The following is a 19,755-nucleotide window of genomic DNA, read 5'->3' on the forward strand; positions in this document are numbered from 1 at the left end:
GCATATGATTGCTCCTCACAACACACTCAAGCCAAATATTACATCCTGTAGAAATATTACGGAAAAACTAAATAGCAGAACATATTTACTATGTGAAAAAATGTCCCAACAGTGGATTTGAGAAGCTTTGTTCTCGGAAGGGAGAGAAAAGGCAGTCGGAGGGAGGCACATCCCTACCATCTGCAGCCTAGGTTAGCATGACATAGTTCCCATGGAGAGGGCCGCCTGTTACAGGGTACAACGCCAGCTATTGGCCAAGGCTCCAAATGTCACCCAGCACCACAAATCCCCAAGGACCAAAGGGTTCCCTGGCATTCTGTGAGAAAAAGTAATTTCCATGGGAAAAAGACACCCCTGAGCTGCCACAGCTGCTTTCTTTTTATGTCTAAGTTATCTGCAAAGCTCTTCCCAAAAGGGAGCTCAAAACAAAAGCCAAATGTTTAAACTTGGTATTGCTCGCACTCAGAAATATTATCTGTCTTCAACTGACACAGTTACTGCCCTGAATTCTCTTCTCTGATGAAAGAGAATGTCTTATGTAACTGAAATTCTACTATCCTAACATCTTTCTAGAAACAACTATGACAAACTGAAATGTAACCAAATAAAAAAAAGAAAAAAAGGTGTTCATTAAGCCAAAACACACAAGGCACCAGCAAACTGTTACTCCTGGTACCATACAGCTGGCTGTCATAGAAGCATAGAATCAACCAGGTTGGAAGAGACCTCCGAGATCAGACAGTCCAACCTAGCACCCAGCCCTAGCCAGTCAACCAGACCATGGCACTAAGTGCCTCATCCAGTCTTTTCTTCAAGACCTCCAGGGTGCCTCCACCACCTCCCTGGGCAGCCCATTCCAATGCCAATCACTCTCTCTGTCAAAGAACTTCCTCCTAACATCCAGCCTAGACCTCCCCTGGCACAACGTGAGACTGTGTCCCCTTGTTCTATTGCTGGTTGTCTGGGAGAAGAGGCCACCCCCACCTGGCTACAATGTCCCTTCAGGTAGTTGTAGACAGCAATGAGGTCACCATACCATATTCCCAACAGTAACACAAAACACTAGCTGTATTTACCACATCACTCCCCATAGAGAGCAGAGGAAAATAAGCCCAGGGCATAGAAGTATGAAACTGCCCTCCTTGCCTGCACAAGGTTTCCTAAGAAGAAATAAAATGCTTGCAATATTATTTACAGTTCTGAGGACATGTAGGTCACATTAAGAGGTAATACTCTTCTATGGACTAAGGTCAATAATTTACACCAGACATCTCAGGATTCTTAAAAGAAGAAAATCAAATCAATGTGAATGCAAAGCAGAGATACTACAACACGAAAATTAGAAGCACAGCTATAAAGGATACAAAACATACTGTGAAACAGAAAGAACAGTATCAAGATCAAAGTGGCATTTCCACATGTTTGCTGAGCAACAAAGACTTTTGAGAATGTTTCACTTCACAGCTGTAAGAGATCAAGGCATCTGGCCTAGGCCTTGCTAGCAGAAGAGGTAACTCTTAAACACAATTCATTTACACCACAGAATGCTGCCTGAAAACCAAGGTGGTGTCTCTTTCTCTCTCACTGTCCCTGGAGGTCTTCAAGAAAAGACTGGATGAGGCACTCGGTGCCATGGTCTAGTTGACTGGCTAGGGCTGGGTGCTAGGTTGGACTGGATGATCTTGGAGGTCTCTTCCAACCTGGTTGATTCTATGATTTGCAACCATTTTTTTATACTACAATTACTCAAGTGTTTACACTAGGATTACCCCTGTTGCTGCCAGATTTCAGATCTGATCTCCAAAAGGTGAATGAACTTCTAATCTCTCACTTCAACCACTCAAACATTGTTTTTATTAATTTGGAGTTTGGTAGTTGTATTTTTTCCTCTAAAAGGCAGTTTTAACTTTAATCATGTAGGTAACATATGTTATGCATGATCCACGGACTTGTAAGCCAATGGATGGCAATGGTGCAGCCAAACCTATTACCTCTATCACACAGGACTGACCTGGATGGATCTCAAATGCTTGGGACCTCTGATGAAGATCCCTCGCTCAGAAAAGCCAAGGAAATGATGTAACACTGAAGTAACATTGTGTAGTAAGTTACATCTGAGTGAGGACATGGTGACTCAGTGTAAGATATCAGAGTTCAGAAGGTGCCAAGTGCCTTCCCTGAGAGACCTGATGGCTTTCCAGTTGGGCTATGCAGGGCATATGGCACTTGTCCAGGGAAGGGCCCCAGCTGGGGTCCACACTCTGAAGCACCAGGGGAGGAACCCGTGCCTCCCAGGAGCGGTGGCTGCATTATTGCCAAGTCCACTGCGCTTTGGCAGCTGGTCAGGGCTGGGGGCTAAGGGGTGTTTGATTGCAGGCTCGGGGGTCTGGGCTGAATCGGGCCCTGCTCGGCTGTAAATGGAAATGTTCACAAGACCCGAGCAGGCCTTGGCACTGCTCCTGCCTCCTCTTGCTCCTCTCATGGTGTCCCGGCAGCCCCGGGGGTGCTGCCAAGGCTGCTGTGGGTACTCTGGGGTGGGAGCCGTCGCGGATGCGTGGGCACTCAGAGCAGACCCCTGACCATGGTGGGCTCTGACCACCCGGGGTCGGTAACCATGGAAACTTCCAGAAAGTCCCGTCCCGTCCCAGTTCCCCCCCTCGTCTCCTGCCCTGGCCTAGCCATGGCGGCTGCCCCCAGCCAATAGGCTCCCTCCGCTTGGCTCACGTTTCCTTATGGATAGGTCCGCGACGCCGGCAGGGTGAACCAATGAGCTGGCAGGAGGGCGCCGCGCCAGGCGTGTCAGAGGGACCGCCTGCTTCTCACCAATCAAGGCAGGCCAGCTTAGGAGCAGCCAGCCAATGGGGACGCTCCAGCGCGGGCTCCGTAGCCAATGAAGAGCCTCCACGAAGGAGTAACGGAAGATATATAAGGACGGGCGGCAGGGCCTGGGCGTTCAGCAGCAGTTTGGGGTGCGGCGGTGCTGTGGTGACGGTAAGAGCGGTGATGGGGGCCTGGAGGGTCCCGGGGCTGCGCGGCCTAGTGCGGTGGGGGGGGGGGGGGAGGGATGGGAGCCGGGCGGGCCGCGCGGCGGCGGGCGCTCACGTGGCGCCTCCATTTTGTGACCGGCGGTTTCTGCAGGGTACTGCGGCCGACATGAGGCGCTTTCTGCTGGCGTTGCTGCTGGTGGTCGCCGCTCGGGCGGACGACGAGGAGAAGAAGGAGGACGTGGGCACGGTGGTGGGCATCGACCTCGGCACCACCTACTCCTGGTGCGTGGGGAGCGGGATCGGCAGGGAGCAGCTGGGCTTTGGGGAAGCAGCTGGGCTTGTGGGCCTGCGGAGGCTGTTTGTTCTCCGGGGGATGGGGGGGCACGGCTGGGCTTGTGGGCCCATGGGGGTGCTGGGCCTTAGAGCGGCGTGGGGGGAATGGGCTGTGGGACCTAGTGAGGGCGGAAGGAAGGAGCCTAAGGGGGTGCAGGCCCCAGCGTCGCCTGATTGCGCTGCTCCCCCTCCCCCCGCCCTGCAGCGTCGGCGTCTTCAAGAATGGCCGCGTGGAAATCATCGCCAACGACCAGGGGAACCGTATCACGCCTTCCTATGTGGCATTCACGCCCGAGGGGGAGCGCTTGATCGGGGACGCCGCCAAGAACCAGCTTACATCCAACCCTGAGAACACTGTGTTCGATGCCAAGCGGCTCATCGGCCGCACATGGAATGACCCTTCCGTGCAACAGGACATCAAATACCTGCCCTTCAAGGTGCGTTCTGAATGCAGAGGGGTGGGAGATGGATCAGTATGTCCCATCAGAAGATGCTACTGAATGATGGTGCTTTCTTGAGCAACCATACAGTTCCTTTGCCCTCCACAGAGGGTATGGGTGCAGTGATACAGCTGGGGTTTGTGGACAGCTGTTCCTTGTACTCAAGTGGTCGATGTTATGGAGGTGTTGTTTAATCTCCAGACAAAAAGGATCAGACAAGTGTTGGTGACTCTGTGAATGGTTAAACAGAACAGTGTATATTGTTCTTTCTAGGTTGTTGAAAAGAAAGCCAAGCCCCATATCCAAGTCGATGTTGGAGGTGGACAGACAAAAACATTTGCTCCTGAAGAAATTTCTGCTATGGTCCTGACAAAGATGAAGGAAACAGCAGAGGCTTACTTGGGGAAGAAAGTAAGTTCAGGAGAACTGCTAAGAAGAGGCTAAAGCAGCAGTTCTACAAAACTAAGGATATGGAGGGGGCTGAATTGGTGAACCAGCCTTGCAATGCTGAACTTGGTTCAGTGATGCTTGCCCCTCAGGCAGCTCAGCTGATGGTGTATTTTCACTTGTCTGTAAAAACAACGGGGTAGTTATTTTCAGTGTTGCTGTAGTTATTTACAAGGTTTTTACAAGCCTTTGTCTTACTCATCAAAATCTGTGCCTTGCTCTTCTTTCAGGTTACTCATGCTGTTGTTACTGTGCCAGCCTACTTCAATGATGCTCAGCGTCAGGCTACAAAAGATGCTGGTACTATTGCTGGACTGAATGTGATGAGAATTATTAATGAGCCGTAAGTAGCTTTACTTCTGCCTGCTGGGGAGGTGGGGGTGGTGTTTACAGATGTCTGAATGGGCTGTTCCTTGTGCAGAACGGCTGCTGCCATTGCCTATGGATTGGACAAGAGAGAGGGGGAGAAGAACATCCTCGTGTTTGACTTGGGTGGTGGAACTTTTGATGTCTCTCTCCTCACGATTGATAATGGAGTCTTTGAAGTTGTGGCTACTAATGGTGACACTCACCTGGGTGGAGAAGACTTTGACCAGCGTGTTATGGAACACTTCATCAAGCTTTACAAGAAGAAAACCGGAAAAGATGTCAGGAAGGATAACAGAGCTGTGCAGAAGTTGAGACGGGAGGTGGAGAAAGCAAAGCGAGCCTTGTCATCTCAGCACCAGGCTAGAATTGAAATTGAATCCTTCTTTGAGGGAGAAGATTTCTCTGAGACACTCACTCGAGCCAAGTTCGAGGAGCTGAACATGGTAAGTTTAGAAAGGTAAAGTTACATTGCCTCCTGTAGTTTGGAGACTTGTGAACTTTGACACAGCACTTTGGGGTATAAATAACTTCTGCTTGCACTAAAAATGAGGCAGCTGTTCCCTGCTAGGGTAGCTAGAGCTGTGTATGTTAACAGCTGAAGTATCATCCTGGCTACTCGTAGCCAGTTGATGTTTCCCCTATGTAGTGGTTGGCCTTTACCCTGAGGCCACACAGTGCAGAGGTGGGAATATGGGCTGTTTTGTCTTCCTAGGACCTGTTCCGTTCCACTATGAAGCCTGTTCAGAAAGTACTGGAAGATTCTGACCTAAAGAAGTCTGACATCGATGAGATCGTTCTTGTTGGTGGCTCTACTCGCATTCCCAAAATACAGCAGCTAGTTAAGGAGTTTTTCAATGGGAAAGAGCCTTCTCGTGGCATTAATCCAGATGAGGCTGTGGCCTATGGTGCAGCTGTCCAGGCCGGTGTGCTCTCTGGGGACCAAGATACAGGTAATGACACCTTCACTGTTACATCAAGAGTGGTGACTGAGTAGTGGGTATTAGTTACTGACATATTCAGCAGGACTTCTGTAGTCCCTGAAAATTTGTGCTGCTCAGGAGCCTGTTTACAGTAATGAGATAGTGTTTCCTTTGGGTTCAAGTTCTGTCATTTAACCTTGGTCTGTTACAGGTGACTTGGTGTTGCTTGATGTCTGTCCTCTGACACTTGGCATTGAGACTGTTGGAGGTGTAATGACTAAACTGATCCCAAGAAACACTGTTGTTCCCACCAAGAAGTCCCAGATCTTCTCCACAGCTTCTGACAACCAGCCAACTGTGACAATCAAGGTCTATGAAGGTAAGTGTCACTTGTGGAGGCCCATGTGACAGCTGAACTGTCTGTGGGACTTGAATAGTTGCTGGCATCTTGTCACAAAGGCAGTAGATATTTCTAGACAGTTATACATATCTCCATATGGACAAGAGTTGGGTAACAGTGCCAGCTCTGATCAAACTCGCTAACCTGCATTGAAAGGTCTCAGCTTTTTTCAATGTATGTCCATGGTTCTATTTCAAAATACTACTCAGTAAGTGCAGATGCTGCAGGAAGTGTCCAGAGATCTCGGGTTGGAATTGAAACTTTGCATTTAACAAGTGTAAGACTGTAGCTTTTGCAAAGTACAAGTCACAGCTAGGAAGGAAACCAAATCTACCTGTGTCTTTCTAGGTGAGCGTCCCCTCACAAAGGACAATCATCTGCTGGGAACATTTGATCTCACTGGAATACCTCCTGCCCCTCGTGGTGTCCCTCAGATTGAGGTTACCTTTGAGATAGACGTGAATGGAATCCTCCGTGTCACAGCTGAAGACAAGGGCACTGGGAACAAGAACAAGATCACCATCACAAATGATCAGAACCGGCTGACACCAGAAGAGATTGAGAGGATGGTTAATGATGCTGAGAAGTTTGCAGAGGAAGACAAGAAGCTTAAGGAACGCATTGATGCTCGGAATGAGCTGGAAAGCTATGCCTATTCGCTGAAGAACCAGATTGGGGACAAGGAGAAGCTGGGTGGGAAGCTGTCATCTGATGACAAAGAAACAATAGAGAAAGCAGTAGAGGAAAAGATTGAATGGCTCGAAAGCCATCAAGATGGAGACATTGAAGACTTCAAAGCGAAAAAGAAGGAGCTGGAGGAAGTTGTGCAGCCAATTGTTAGCAAGCTCTACGGAAGTGCTGGCCCTCCCCCCGGTGAAGAGGAAGCAGCAGAAAAGGATGAGTTGTAGAGTACCGGCATCTCCGAATGTTGTGTGTATATATTGGACTCAGGAACACTTGTTTAAAATATTGAACTCTTAATTTGGAATGTACCTTTGGATCTTCACTTGAGAGTGGAGCTGGAAACGCTAGCCCAAAGTGGCTGTATACTGCTTTTCATTAGCAGGTGCTTGTCTGGGGAGGGCAGGGTAGTGGGGGGAGTGTAAATGCAAAATGGGTTTAGAAGCAGTGGCAGTGGAAGCATTCTATTTAACAGCTTGGTCGTGTGAACTTGGTGTAGAACTTTTCTACCTGAAGTGACCACAATAAATTTGTTATTTACACTGGGCTTCACTCTAGCTTGTGTTTTCCATTACCTAGTTCACTGTAGCTCATTTCTGAGGATTTGGATTGTGCCCGAGTGCTGGGATTTGTAGCAACCATGGGTATGCTTACCCCTTCATGGGCAGCCTTCTGTGGCATGGTGGATGTAGTACAAGCGCTGCCCTTCCTTATGGTCTCCTATGGAAGCGGTACCTGTATCTACTTGAAGAGTTAGCAGGTGGAAAAAAGAGGCTTGGATGGTGCAGCCGTGCTGACACTGAAATCCCTGCAGCTTGTTAACAGCCTTAGGGCTGCTGGACAGAGGGAGGTCTCCAAGGGAAACTTAACTTGTTTGGTACTGACAGTTGTTTCTTTTCAGCCTGAGTGTCTGGTTTTGGGAGGGGGAGTAGGTGGTGCAGACAGCTTGAGGTTTGGTGCCTCTTGCCACAGTCAAGTGCTAGACAGTTCTGCACTGTGCTGGTGTACTTTGAACAGTAGTGAGGTTTACAATGTAACATGATTACAAGGAAGAGTAGTCAACCTGAGTAATTGTTAGTGGGGGTGGTTTGGCTTTGCTTTCACAGCTTCTGCAGCCCTGGGCAAGGCAGTTTCTGCAGCACAGCTCTTTGCCTACAGCACTGATGCAGGCAAGGGGAGGGAGAGGAGAGCATGTTAATCACACTGTACTAGAACTACTTTCCAGGGGATGCTGTGACTGCTGACAAGTTTCTGTATGCAGTGGTGTTTCTTTAGCCAGAAAGCTGCACGTGCCCTTGCCAGCTCTCATGCTGAAGCAACCTTCACTTGAGTAGCTGAAGCTTTCTAGGCTGTGCCTACCCTAGAACCCTACACAGGCCTGTGTAGAGGAAGCACTTGTATTTCAGGGGTGCATCAGCACAGAACCATCCCTTTGAGGGCAAGAACTGCTGTTTATTAAGAAAAATCACTTCAGTGGGACATTATTATAAAAGCTGTAGAAAAGGTTTGTGCTTTGCAGGACACATCCCTACTATTCGATCAGGCTGACCATGCAGTCCCTGAATATCTCGCCCTCTGTGTCCATTCCACCAAACACCAACAGCAGATGCATGACTCTGTCTTCAGCACACTCATCTTGGCTCTTCCAACCAGGGCCAGCTTTATCATCTGATGACACAGCCCTCTCTGTCCCAGCTTTGTCCTCCCAGGTGACAGCTGCTCTGTCTCTGCTCTTGCCAACCAGCCAGGGAATGATGCACATGGCATGGTCCAGCCTCCCAGCAGGCAAAGGGGAATTGAACTGCAGAAGTGTCCACTGCTGCTTCTCTGCAGTGCAAAGACAGACATCCACATCTGTAAGTGCAGCTTCACAGGCTCAGCTAGCATGCTGGGACAGTGACATCAGTAAATCAGCCAGTTTTCAACATTACTGAGCAAGTTTTTATAACCCCTGCTGGGGTGTAACAGTGGCTGCTAGGACAGGTAATGCCTTTTCCAACTGACTGGCATTCACCCTTGCACAGTTGAAAGAAGCCTCCCTACCTGTGTGGTACTTGTAGGTAGTGTTTAGTGTCCCCTCAGGACCTATTCCACCAAAAATGTACAAGTGGTCCTTAAACACAGCTGATGAGTGGGATGCCCGTCCTCCAGGAATGTCACCAGTGGCTGGAATCTTAACCCACTTCATGTCATCTGTTGGAGAAAAAGAACACATCGGTGATGATGCATTATGAAAACCCCACAGGTTTTCTTGTGTTAAATAGGATGAAATTTCAAGTGCTTAGAAACTGATCTTTCAGAAAAAAAAAGTCCCACAAGATGAGAACACATCACATAACAGCTACTGCTCTGCAGTGCCTATATCCACACTTACTTATATCAATGCAGAACAGATCACTGTAAAAAGTATCTCCAGCTAAGCCTCCGTGGATGAAGAGTTTGGTCCCGACTGCAACCACAATGTGTCCGTGCCGTGGAGATGGGGGCTCCCCATGAGTATCTGGCTGGGACCATGTCAAGGTGGCTGAAAATGAGAGTAACATGAATTAGAAAGAAAACTGGAAGCTACCAACTGGTGACCCTAGAGCCCTGCTGAGGCTTCCTAAGGAAGAAGCATTTCCAGTGGGTTCAGGGAATAGTCAATACCATATCATAAAGCATAGTTAAGCTCTCTGATGGTGCTTTGTGCTGTCTGGGTCACCCGGCAGCAGGAAAGACTAATTCAAACTGTTAAACCCTTTCTGATGCACACAGGGTTGTAAGAATGAACACAGTAACTCCAACAGCACAGGACAATGCCACCACGGAAAACAATCAGCTGTTGGACAAATGCAGTAAACCACTCCCATCTCTCACTGCATTTCTCATCCCAGAGCTTTACACTGCCCAAATTCTTAGTGACTACAGAAATACAAGCAAGGAACCTATCCATTTAAACTTGTAGCCAAAGCAGCAGCCCAACATTTCCATGTCTTTGAACATGAAACATGGATCTCCCATTCAAAAGTGTTCAGATTCCAGTCTGGTGTAACATCAATTTTAGCACCCAGAGGTACCTGTGTCAAACACATGAAGCCGCTGGTCTTTCACCGGTTCTGCTCCTTTATCTCCTCCTCCAAACACATACAGGCAGTCTCCTATGGCTGCTGAGGAGGTGTGAAATGTCCTAGGCAGCGGCTGCACACCGCTCACTTCAGGACTCTCCCAGGTTCCTATTGCTGAGACATTTGATTACCAAACTGATCAACGTGGTTACAGAAAACACACTCCACGACCCCACTCCAGTAACAGACGCTATAAAGGAGCCTAGCAGCACCTCTGAGGCTTGCCTGTCTCCCACAGTTGTTTATCTCAGAGCTCCGCTCCTGGGCCACGGTGGGGTCACCACAGAGACCGAACTTCGCAAGGAGCCCTGGTCACTGAGCTGCCTTTCGGTGGGTCGGAGGTTCACAGCTCCGTACGCCAGTCCTCGAGAACTCACCCAGGTCCAGCACCTGTACGCAGCTCCGGTTCCCGGCAGGGTGGGCGCCACCGAAGACCCAGAGGCGCGGGCGGACGGCGACAGACAGGAATGTAGCGTGTTCATAGCGCGGCCGCAACCCGTTCCAGTCGGCCGTGGTCCAGCGGTGCGAACCTGCGGGCAGCGGAGAGCGCAGTCGGCAGCGGCCCGGCGGCCTCACGACCCTCTCCAGCTCTCCTGCCCGCGGCCTCACCTAGATCCACGAAGTGGGCGTCCGCGAAGGCGCCGGCGGGGTCTGCGCCGCCCAGGAGCAGGACACGACCAGAGCCACCACCGGGCAGGAAGAGACAGCCGTGGCCCACGCGCCCCCGGGGCCCGTCACCGCGCGGCGACAGCCGGTACCTGCGGGAAGCGAGGGCAGCGCTCAGCCGCGCCGAGCCGAGCCGTGCCGTGCCGCGCCGCGCCGGGTTTGGGATTCCCCCGCCCCGCTCACCAATGCGCCGGCTGCGGGCGGCGCCCCGGCTCCAGCGGCGGCAGCGCCCGCGGCCCCATGCGGGCCGGACCGGGGCAGGCCTCTCCGCGCCCCCGGGCGGAAGCAGCCTCCGCCTTCCGGCCCGCGCGCGCCGGAAGTGCCCCGGGCTTCCGCTGGAGCCGGCGGCCCGCGCGCTCCCCGGAAGTGCCGGGCCCCGCTTCCGGCTCCGAGCAGCCGTCCCGAGATGGCGCCGCTGGACCTGGACAAGTACGTGGAGATCGCTCGGCTCTGCAAGTACCTGCCCGAGAACGACCTCAAGGTACGGCCGCGACCGGTGGGGCTGGGGCGGGGGGTGAGGCTGGGGCAAGCTCGGGAGGGCTCGGGGCCGGGGCCGCTGCTGACCCGCCGTTCTCCCGCAGCGCCTCTGCGACTATGTGTGCGACCTGCTGCTGGAGGAGTCTAACGTCCAGCCCGTCTCCACACCCGTCACCGTCTGCGGGGACATCCACGGGCAGGTAAGGGTGGGCGACTCCGCCGTCAGGCCCTACGGCTGCCCTGCACCGGCGCCCGGCCCTGCCGTGCCCGCCGGGATGCCGTGCCCAGCCGTCGGTGCTCCGCAGCGCAGGCCCAGCGCTGGCGCCAGCCGAATGCGCTGCCCTCACGCCTCTGCTTCTCTCCGCAGTTCTATGACCTGTGCGAGCTGTTCAGGACCGGCGGTCAGGTCCCTGACACCAACTACATTTTCATGGTACGTGCGTTCTGGGCTCGGCCTGCTCTCTCCTCAGGCGTTTAAAAGATAAGTGTGAAATTTAAATGCTGATACCCTAACCGAGTGTCAGACCTTGCCTGTGGGTGCTGTGTTTGCCTTTGCTGCTGGGTTACTGCGGCGCGTTTGGTTTTGTTGAGTAAAGAACAAGCTGGGTGACGCAGGAGGAGAGCAGCACCGTGCCTCTCGAGCAGGACCATGCTGGCGCTCCAGCAGCACCCTGCCTTAGCCAGGGGGCCTCTCGGGGGTGTGTAAGGGTGGCTCTGGGTGAGTGTGAGCCTTCAACTCTGAGTGCCCACCAGGACAATTCTCAATTCAAGAGAGATGTTGAGGTGCTGGAACGTGTCCAGAGAGGGGCAACAAAGCTGGTGAGAGGCCTGGAACACAAAGCCTATGAGGAGAGGCTGAGGGAGCTGGGGGTGTGCAGCCTGGAGAAGAGGAGGCTCAGGAGTGACCTCGTTGCTGTCTACAACTACCTGAAGGGACATTGTAGACAGGTGGGGGTTGGCCTCTTCTCCCAGGCAACCAGCAATAGAACAAAGGGACACAGTCTCAAGTTGTGCCGGGGAAAGTATAGGCTGGATGTTAGGAGGAAGTTCTTCACAGAGAGAGTGATTGGCATTGGAATGGGCTGCCCAGGGAGGTGGTGGAGGCACCGTCCCTGGAGGTGTTCAGGAAGAGACTGAATGGGGCACTTAGTGCCATGGTCTGGTTGATTGGCTAGGGCTGGGTGCTAGGTTGGACTGGATGAGCTTGGAGGTCTCTTCCAACCTGGTTGATTCTATGATTCTATGACACATCCTTACGGAGCCAAGCAGATGTCAGCATCTCTCCAGCGCTGGGTTTCTGTGTGCACAGTGAGAATGTGGCATGGATGTATCTCTTTGCATTTCCCCCTTTGCCTGTTTCTCCATTTACGAATATTTTTTTGACTTGCAGGGTGACTTTGTAGATAGAGGTTATTATAGTCTTGAGACTTTCACTTACCTTCTTGCACTAAAAGCTAAGTGGCCTGATCGTATCACACTGTTACGAGGCAATCATGAGAGCAGGCAGATAACACAAGTGTATGGATTTTATGGTAAGTCTTTATCCAAACGATTTCTGAATGGGGGCTACCGTGGCATAAACGCGTGCGGCATCTCCCTTGGGAAGCCTGCTTTGAGGGCAGCGCTACCTGGGACTGTCCCTGGACTGGGTGGGAAGTGGGCTCAGTAGAACTTAAATGTTGCCATTTGTTAACATGGTCATTGTGTTTGTGAAGTGGAACATGGTTTAGCCCAGATCTCGCTGCTCTTTTCCTCCAGCATCTGGGGTTTCTGTTTGGATTTTTGGTGCCACGTTCAGTGTTGGAGCATAAATGATGCAGAATGTGCTTTGGTGTCTTGTGATGAAGGATTCAGTACAAACTCAGGGTGTTCTGTAATTCCCCTTTGGTTCCAGTGTAACTAAAAGTCAGCGTCACACACAGAGTTTGCCATGGAATCATTTCTTGCCAACCGTGAGCATCCAGAAAAATGTCCCTGGCAAGGAATAAGCAGCAGAGCAACTACTTGAAAAATGGAGGGAATTAAACTGTTTGGAATGTTCTTTGTGCTTGTGAGAGGCTTTGATAAAGCCTGAGGAAATCTTGACAAGTATCTAACACCTGCCAAAAAGAGTCATGCCTGTGATGTACTTTGGTTTGCACAATGTGTCAACAGCAGCAAGTACAAGGCCGCTTAGGAAGAGCCCATCAGGCTTATTGCCACCTTACTGTAGCGTTAGACAAAGCCATGCAGCTCCTCTTTTGTGGTATCTTCCACGAGCTCTGGGTGGTATAGAATTTACCAATCTCAGCACTCAACTGGTCTAGTCAGGGATCACTTCCAGCATGAGGTATATTGTGTGAGGGCCCCCTGTCTGCACTGCCCGGTGTGTTGCTTACCAGCAGATGCCTTAACCCCTCCTGTGGTGAGGCCTGTCGCTGGCCAGGCCCCACCACAGGAAGGGCTCAAGGCACCTCTGGTCTGTGCTCCGCTCCACTGCTGCTGACAAGGCTTTTGTTGTACATCTGACATCAGAGCTCTGCTGCGTTTGCTTCTGTTATTACTGTCTTAGTTCCTTCTGATCCACAAAAACCAAATTCTCTGTTCAACAGATGAGTGCCAAACCAAATATGGAAATGCTAATGCTTGGAGATACTGCACCAAAGTCTTTGACATGCTCACAATAGCAGCTGTAAGTGTGGAAACCACATTTGCCACAAATACAAGTAGGTTGTCTAAATGGGACTGCTGAAGTTAGTGCCATTTAGGGATCCTGCTGGCAGTGTTCTGGGCTGGATTAAAGTAGTGAGCATTTAGCAGGTGTATCTTTTTCTTCCGCAGCTAATAGACGAGCAGATCCTCTGTGTGCACGGTGGCCTCTCTCCAGACATCAAGACGCTCGATCAGATTCGAACCATTGAACGCAATCAGGAGATTCCCCACAAAGGAGCCTTCTGCGACCTCGTCTGGTCTGATCCGGAAGACGTCGACACTTGGGCCATCAGCCCCCGCGGAGCAGGCTGGCTCTTCGGCGCCAAGGTGACAAACGAGGTAATGAGCTGTTGTGCAAGAGAAATTACTCACCTGGGTCTGATAGTTACCTTGGCAGCAAACGCACCCAGGGCACTGTGAGGTGCTGGACTTTGCTTGTAAGGCTGCTGCCAGTCAGTTGTGGTGGTGGAGGAGAAGGTTCGCTTCAGCCAAGTGGGGAAACATGAGCTATTTGAGCTTAAAACTGCCAGGTGTGGTAAGAGTGATCTTGTTTTAAAAGGTGTAATAACACAGTGAGCTCAAGCTGTATTGCTTAGGGTGTGTGTAGGGTATCTTTGTAAGAGTTTAGGAGAAAGAAGTACCATTTTTCTTAGAAATCCTTGGCTTCATTTTTGATACTCTGGGAAATGGTGAGCAGAGCTCTTGGTCCTCAGAGGTGCTGACTCTCCCAGACTTCTGAATGCTGTTTTGGCCACATTGTGTGTGGCCTCTCTGCAGCACATCTAAGAAAGATCAAGCCTTGCAGGTGGCACAGATCTGTATTCCAAAGCTCTTCCTCGCTGCACTGGTCTCGAAACAGAAGCCCAAATAGTTGTTTTCAGTGCAGTGGGCGATGAGCTGCTTTATAACACCATCACAGCACATGTGCAAGAGCTGTTGTCAGGACGGGGCTGGTTAGTGGGCTGTGGCATGCAGCTGGTCAGAGAATGCTGACCTTCCTCTTCTCCTTTACAGTTTGTTCACATCAACAACTTGAAACTCATCTGCAGAGCTCACCAGCTGGTCCATGAAGGCTATAAATTCATGTTTGATGAGAAATTGGTCACGGTATGGTCCGCTCCCAACTACTGCTACCGCTGCGGAAATATCGCGTCCATCATGGTCTTTAAAGACGTAAACACAAGAGAACCAAAGTTATTCCGTGCAGTTCCAGACTCAGAACGTGTAATTCCACCCAGGACAACCACGCCGTACTTCCTCTGAGCCCTTCCTCGCCTGCTGTCTTCCTCTTCCCTTGTACTGTCCCTTTACAATATACTTTTTATGGAGCACTTTGCTGCTGAAATGCTGCCTCTTGCCTTTTTTTATTTTTAAATTATCTAAATTTATTGTGTATGATGGTGTCTGTAGCAAGTTTCTTTCCCCCTTCCCCTTCCCTCCCCTAGATTAATCTCAGACTATTTGTGATATGTCCTTGGAATTTATACTACTGCATGTAGTTCTTGCGTATCTCTGGGTTTAGAGGAAACGTTTTCCTTTTTACCAATCGTGACTCCCGGGAAGCAGCTCGGTCCTAACTGTATCGTTCAGCCTTTGTTCGTTTGTTCGTTCGGTGAGTTTTAAAGAGATTTCAGCAGCAAAGTCACGGGGCCGGGACTGCGAACGCCTCGTGTCGTGTGCGTGTCGAGCCGGGCCCCCCGCACAGCGTGTTTTAAGTGGATACAAATAAAGTGGTCCGAAGGGCTGTTACCCCCACGTCTCCTCTCCCCCTGCCCCCGCCCTTTTTGTTTTCTTCTGATTTCGTAGGATCCCGGTTGGCAGACACGACCCTGCCACAGCGACGGCATTTGTACATTAAAGTAATTGTTCTGCTTTTTTCCAGACCCTGTGTGTTTTTAATAAAGCGGTCCCTTAGGCCAGCCCCACCCCCGGGCCCAGTGACGCCAATGGAGCCCTTCCCTGCCCCGCTCCCTGCCCCGCTCCCTGCCCCTTCACCCCCACCCACTCGGGAGGGGCGAGGCGAGGCGGGGGGGGGGGGGGGGGGGGGGGGGGGGGGGCGGCTCACTGGGCAGTTCCGGTTCCGGCGTGGCGGCGGTTCCGGCTCCGGTGGGTGTCCGGGCCGGCGGCATGGCGCGGAGCACGCTCTCCTCGCGGTTCCGCCGCCTCGACATCGACCAGTACGACGAGAATCGGTTCGTAGAGGAGCCCGAGGAGGCGGCGGCGGCCGGGCCCGACGCCTGCCCGGAGGTGGAAGCGCTGTTGAGGCAATATCCTTTGGAGGGAGCCGGAGGGGCGAGCAGGCCCTGCCGCCTCCCGCCTCGACCGGGCACGGCCCGCGCCGAGTCCCGGCCCGCGCGGTCCTGGTGGGGTTCGTGAAGGCGCCCGCGGCCGGGCGTCCGCGGCCAGAGGCCCTCGTGGGTGCCCCGGGGCGGCTGCGCTCCGCTCCTCCGCGGCGAGCTGCGCGCAGGTCCGAAAGTTGCGCTGTGGGTGCAAAGACGCCGTTCGGCCCAGTAACAGCACTCGGATCGGTACGCGGTTGCGGGCCGCGCCGGGGCCGCGATGGAGCGTTTGAGTCCTTGACCTGGCGCCGCACAGGGGACGCGCTGCGAGCTTTCCACGCCGCCATCCGAAGCCATCCGGTGAACAGCAAGAACCCGGCGGTGAAGGTAGCGGGGCCGGGGCGCGGGCCGGGGCGCTGGGGAGCTCCGCAGTAGTGCGGCGCTGCCCATTGGCCCTCCGGGGCTGTTCACAAGCCATGTCTCGCACATCTTGTGCTCAGCCTTTCCTCCTCCTCCTCCCAAAACCCGAGGTGGAAAATGCTGACCCGCTCGGTTACCGCAAGCAGCCAGCCGTGAGCGCGGCCGCTGGTCCTCTGCTCACCTTGTCAAACACAAGTTTTGGGTCGTTTCCAGCTTTGCTGGGTCTCAAGTTATTCTCCTTGTCTTCACAGGAGCAGGCCCAGGGAACCATGCTTAAAGTCCTCACGTCTTTTAAAAGCAGCGAAATAGAACAAGCAGTGAATTCCTTAGATAGAAATGGCATTGACTTGTTAATGAAGTACATTTATAAAGGATTTGAAAAGCCAACAGAAAATAGCAGTGCAATATTACTTCAGTGGCATGAAAAGGTATGTGTTTGGTGCTCTTCTGGCACAGCCACGCTCTGCAGGGTCCTTCTCAGGGCTTCCATGAGAGCCCTCACAAGAGAAGTGGATGATAGTGGGGGCCTCATCCCCAAGCACAGTAATTGACGTTTCCTTTTACCTTTGGTCTCTTTGAGCTTGCACTCATTAAGCTTTGGTTGGTGACAAAGTTTACCCTCAGCCAGTGGGAGGTGGCACTTAGGGCTGGGCAGTGTGTGCTGGAGGAAGCATTGAGCCTTCTTCTGTATCTAGTGGGTGCGGTGGCCTCAGTGCGGAGAAGGAGCTGGGAGTGGAGGTGTGGGTGGCTGCAGGGTGTAGCTGGCAGCGTTCTTTGTAGCTGAGTGTTCAGCTGAGGGGTGCTCAGGCCAACTCGTGTCTGGCAGTTTTCATCAGCAGAATGTTGCTAGCAGTGTGTGTGTCACAGCTTACTGATGGGATTTAGCAAACCTGATCTGCATAGGAGAGGCTTCTGAGATTTCCAGGGATTCCACTGGGAGCCAGAGTGGTGCTCTTGTGTTTTTCCATGTTCAGGCAGGGCATGTTGAATGTTCTGACAGGACAAGGCACATGGAGCAGCTGCTGGTGCCACTGCCCCCAGGCAGGAATGCAGTGAACTCTTCCCCAGCTGCAGAGGTTTGGTTGCAGCACTCCCTGTCAGTGCTCCTCCTAGAAAAAATAATCCCCAGGAATGCTGCAGCTCCCTTGTCCCATCAGCACTGGGGCAGCGCAGCCTGCCACTAGTTCTGCTGTTTGCAGGGAGTATGGGATTTTTCCTGTAGTACGTGGAGACAGAACTTGTATAGAGTGACTCCAGCTACTAGCAGCTGTCACCAGCTTTTGCAGAACCTTGCCAGAGAGAGGAGGAAGGAATTGCTGAGGACAGGGAAGAACCTGCTTCTGCTGCCTCTTTTTCCCCTGCCGTTGTTTCCAGAGACTTTTTAGCTAACTCCCAGTGTATATTACACAACACCACCCTGACTGGAAAGGTGACAGTGCTCAGGGCACATAGGCACAGTTAAAGCATCTTGTTCTCTCTTTTGAAAGGAACAAGGCAGGTCTGAAGCAGGCCAGGCAAGGTTTAAGCCCTTGCTTGTGTTCTGCTTTGTGGCAGTACCAGTAGGACATGTTGGCTTGCTCCAGGAGCAGTCGGTTGCTAGGCAGCAGTATTAGTCTGTCCTCTGGAAAAGGGCTGTGGTCCTCAGGTGTGTCGGGTCTGGTAACTCTGCAATGTCTCTTGTGCGTGCAGGTTCTGCCGTGAGTGGGAGCTTTGTGTTCATCTGTTTCCTAACGACAGCAAGGTGTCTCCTGCTGCTGCTCGTTGTTCTCCTCTCATACTGGGCTGTGTTGGAATTGCATGTGGGAACTAAACATGCATTGTTTTAAGCACTCAGCCTTAAATTGATTCTTTCCTAATCCCATCCATCTTCTAGACTGTAGAAGGATGTTACTTGCATTGAGGGATGCAAATGAAACTGAAATGAGGTCTTCCTCCTTTCCCTTTCAGGGATATGGGAGGTGAGACTCTGGTATCCTCTAGATCCAAAAGATGGTTACATTTTGGAGAACGTAATTTTCCCTTCAGCTGTGGGGTTTTACCAAGGGGTTTAGTTTTGTGTACTCTTCAATCCCTTGGCTCTTGTATCACAGATTACCTTTATAGAATAGTAATACTTTAAAATTTACTAAAATAGTTTGAGTCCAAGGTCACTCTTGTCTATATTTAGAGGAGAAGTGAGGCAGGAGACTTCACACGATAGGGACAAGTGTGAGTTCTGGCCTGCCTGCCTGTGCTAGAGAAAACAACTGGGGAAAATTTACTTGTTTTGGTAGAGGAAAAGAAGTGGTAGAAGGGAAGGGAAAAAAAAAAAAGAACAGCCCAAGCTGTGAAAACCATTTTTGAGAAGATCCACACGTTCTTCTGTTACTGAACGCTTAAGGTCTGTTCACTTAAAATGTCTTTTGCATGTGACGTGGTAAGTCTAACCTCTCTCCTTCTCCCATCCCCACAGGCGTTAGCAGTAGGTGGACTAGGTTCCATAGTAAGAGTTCTTACAGCAAGAAAGACTGTTTAAAAGACTGTTAAGCTGAACAAGGAGACCATCAGTTGTGGACTCAGAAGAAGGAAACGACACTGGTCCGTCCTTATTAGAGATTGCAATCTACTGACCTACTCTGGAATCCTCCTCCTGGAATGCTTTTAACCTTACCAGTGGGGGAAGAGTAAAGGTATTCCTGCATATTCTGACTATCAAATACAGGAGCCAAGCTGTCCTCCTGATCCCTTCTTTACAGAGCAGGAGAAGGCACACTCCTGCCTCCTGTCACTGCGAGTGAGCAGGTATTTTCAGATGCTGCTGTACGGAAGCGTGGAGATCCTGTGTGTACTGCTGAGGGCAGAGGGAGCGAGGGCTTTTCCAGGTGCAAGGTCCCAACAGCTTATGGGTGAAGAGGTGTCTGTTAAGAGTGATGGCTTTGTGTGGTCAAAGGAGTAGTTGGACTACAGGGTTGGCTTCAAGGTGAAGTGCCTGCTGCATCAATAAAGTTCTTGGATCACACGAGTTAAGTTATTTTTTTTCCCCACTAAATCCTGACCCTTGTCAAAAGCAGGTCAGCCATGTGCTGCTTCTAAGCTAAGTGTCCACCTCTGCTGAATGCCTAACCCCAGCTATTTACAGAATCTGTTCTCAAATCCAACTGTGTTGGCTGCAGGAAGTGAGATCAAGCTCAGCTGTTCCAGGCAAGGCATCTAATATGCACTAAAGGGATGATTTTTATATTTCTGTCCCTCCTAGAAGGTCAAGAAAATACTTCAGAACTTTTTATTTGTGTAACTGCATCTTCACCTTTTGACGGACTTAAGCAGCCATGCTTCCCCGGGAGCAGCACAGAGGTTTCCTCCTGGAGCTGTCCAGACAGCATCCAACCCCTCCAGCCATCACTGTCCCCACTGCCAGTTACAGCAACCTTGCAGCACTGAGGTTGTGCATGTCCCTGAGCCTCACAGGGTGTGTGCCACAAGTCTGGTAGGGTCAGGGGCCAGAAAGGAACCAGCCTTTTGTGGCACAGAGGAGCTGCTTCTGGGTGAAGCAGCTGCTGGA

General features: G+C 51.5%; 4 protein-coding genes across 4 annotated transcripts; 3 read left to right on the forward strand and 1 right to left on the reverse strand.

Moving 5' to 3' along the window:
• Positions 1-2,896: 2,896 nt before the first annotated feature.
• On the forward strand, positions 2,897-7,124 carry HSPA5 (heat shock protein family A (Hsp70) member 5). Its single transcript, XM_064171055.1, has 9 exons — positions 2,897-2,991; positions 3,139-3,269; positions 3,526-3,757; positions 4,034-4,171; positions 4,438-4,550; positions 4,629-5,019; positions 5,289-5,526; positions 5,708-5,875; positions 6,245-7,124. Exons 2-9 carry the CDS (start codon positions 3,154-3,156, stop codon positions 6,802-6,804), a joined length of 1,956 nt encoding a protein of 651 aa, XP_064027125.1. The 5' UTR covers positions 2,897-2,991; positions 3,139-3,153; the 3' UTR covers positions 6,805-7,124.
• Positions 7,125-8,008: 884 nt separating this feature from the next.
• On the reverse strand, positions 8,009-10,624 carry RABEPK (Rab9 effector protein with kelch motifs). The gene is made up of 7 exons (XM_064171056.1): positions 10,531-10,624; positions 10,291-10,439; positions 10,059-10,211; positions 9,634-9,795; positions 8,952-9,101; positions 8,621-8,770; positions 8,009-8,404 (listed from the first exon to the last, which is right to left on the reverse strand). The coding sequence occupies exons 1-7, from the start codon at positions 10,587-10,589 to the stop codon at positions 8,109-8,111; spliced, it is 1,119 nt and encodes a 372-aa protein (XP_064027126.1). The 5' UTR covers positions 10,590-10,624; the 3' UTR covers positions 8,009-8,108.
• Positions 10,625-10,701: 77 nt separating this feature from the next.
• Positions 10,702-15,396, forward strand: PPP6C (protein phosphatase 6 catalytic subunit). Its single transcript, XM_064171057.1, is given in 7 exon segments — positions 10,702-10,911; positions 10,913-11,024; positions 11,192-11,257; positions 12,215-12,356; positions 13,416-13,495; positions 13,645-13,854; positions 14,530-15,396. Coding segments are annotated over 7 exon segments (1,017 nt in total). The 5' UTR covers positions 10,702-10,753; the 3' UTR covers positions 14,779-15,396.
• A 189-nt stretch (positions 15,397-15,585) lies between these two features.
• ARPC5L (actin related protein 2/3 complex subunit 5 like) lies at positions 15,586-19,215 on the forward strand. Its single transcript, XM_064171063.1, has 4 exons — positions 15,586-15,782; positions 16,109-16,181; positions 16,466-16,642; positions 18,667-19,215. The coding sequence occupies exons 1-4, from the start codon at positions 15,643-15,645 to the stop codon at positions 18,727-18,729; spliced, it is 453 nt and encodes a 150-aa protein (XP_064027133.1). The 5' UTR covers positions 15,586-15,642; the 3' UTR covers positions 18,730-19,215.
• Positions 19,216-19,755: the final 540 nt, after the last annotated feature.

This window comes from Pogoniulus pusillus, chromosome 35 (assembly GCF_015220805.1).
Source record: "Pogoniulus pusillus isolate bPogPus1 chromosome 35, bPogPus1.pri, whole genome shotgun sequence".
Taxonomy (NCBI): domain Eukaryota; kingdom Metazoa; phylum Chordata; class Aves; order Piciformes; family Lybiidae; genus Pogoniulus; species Pogoniulus pusillus.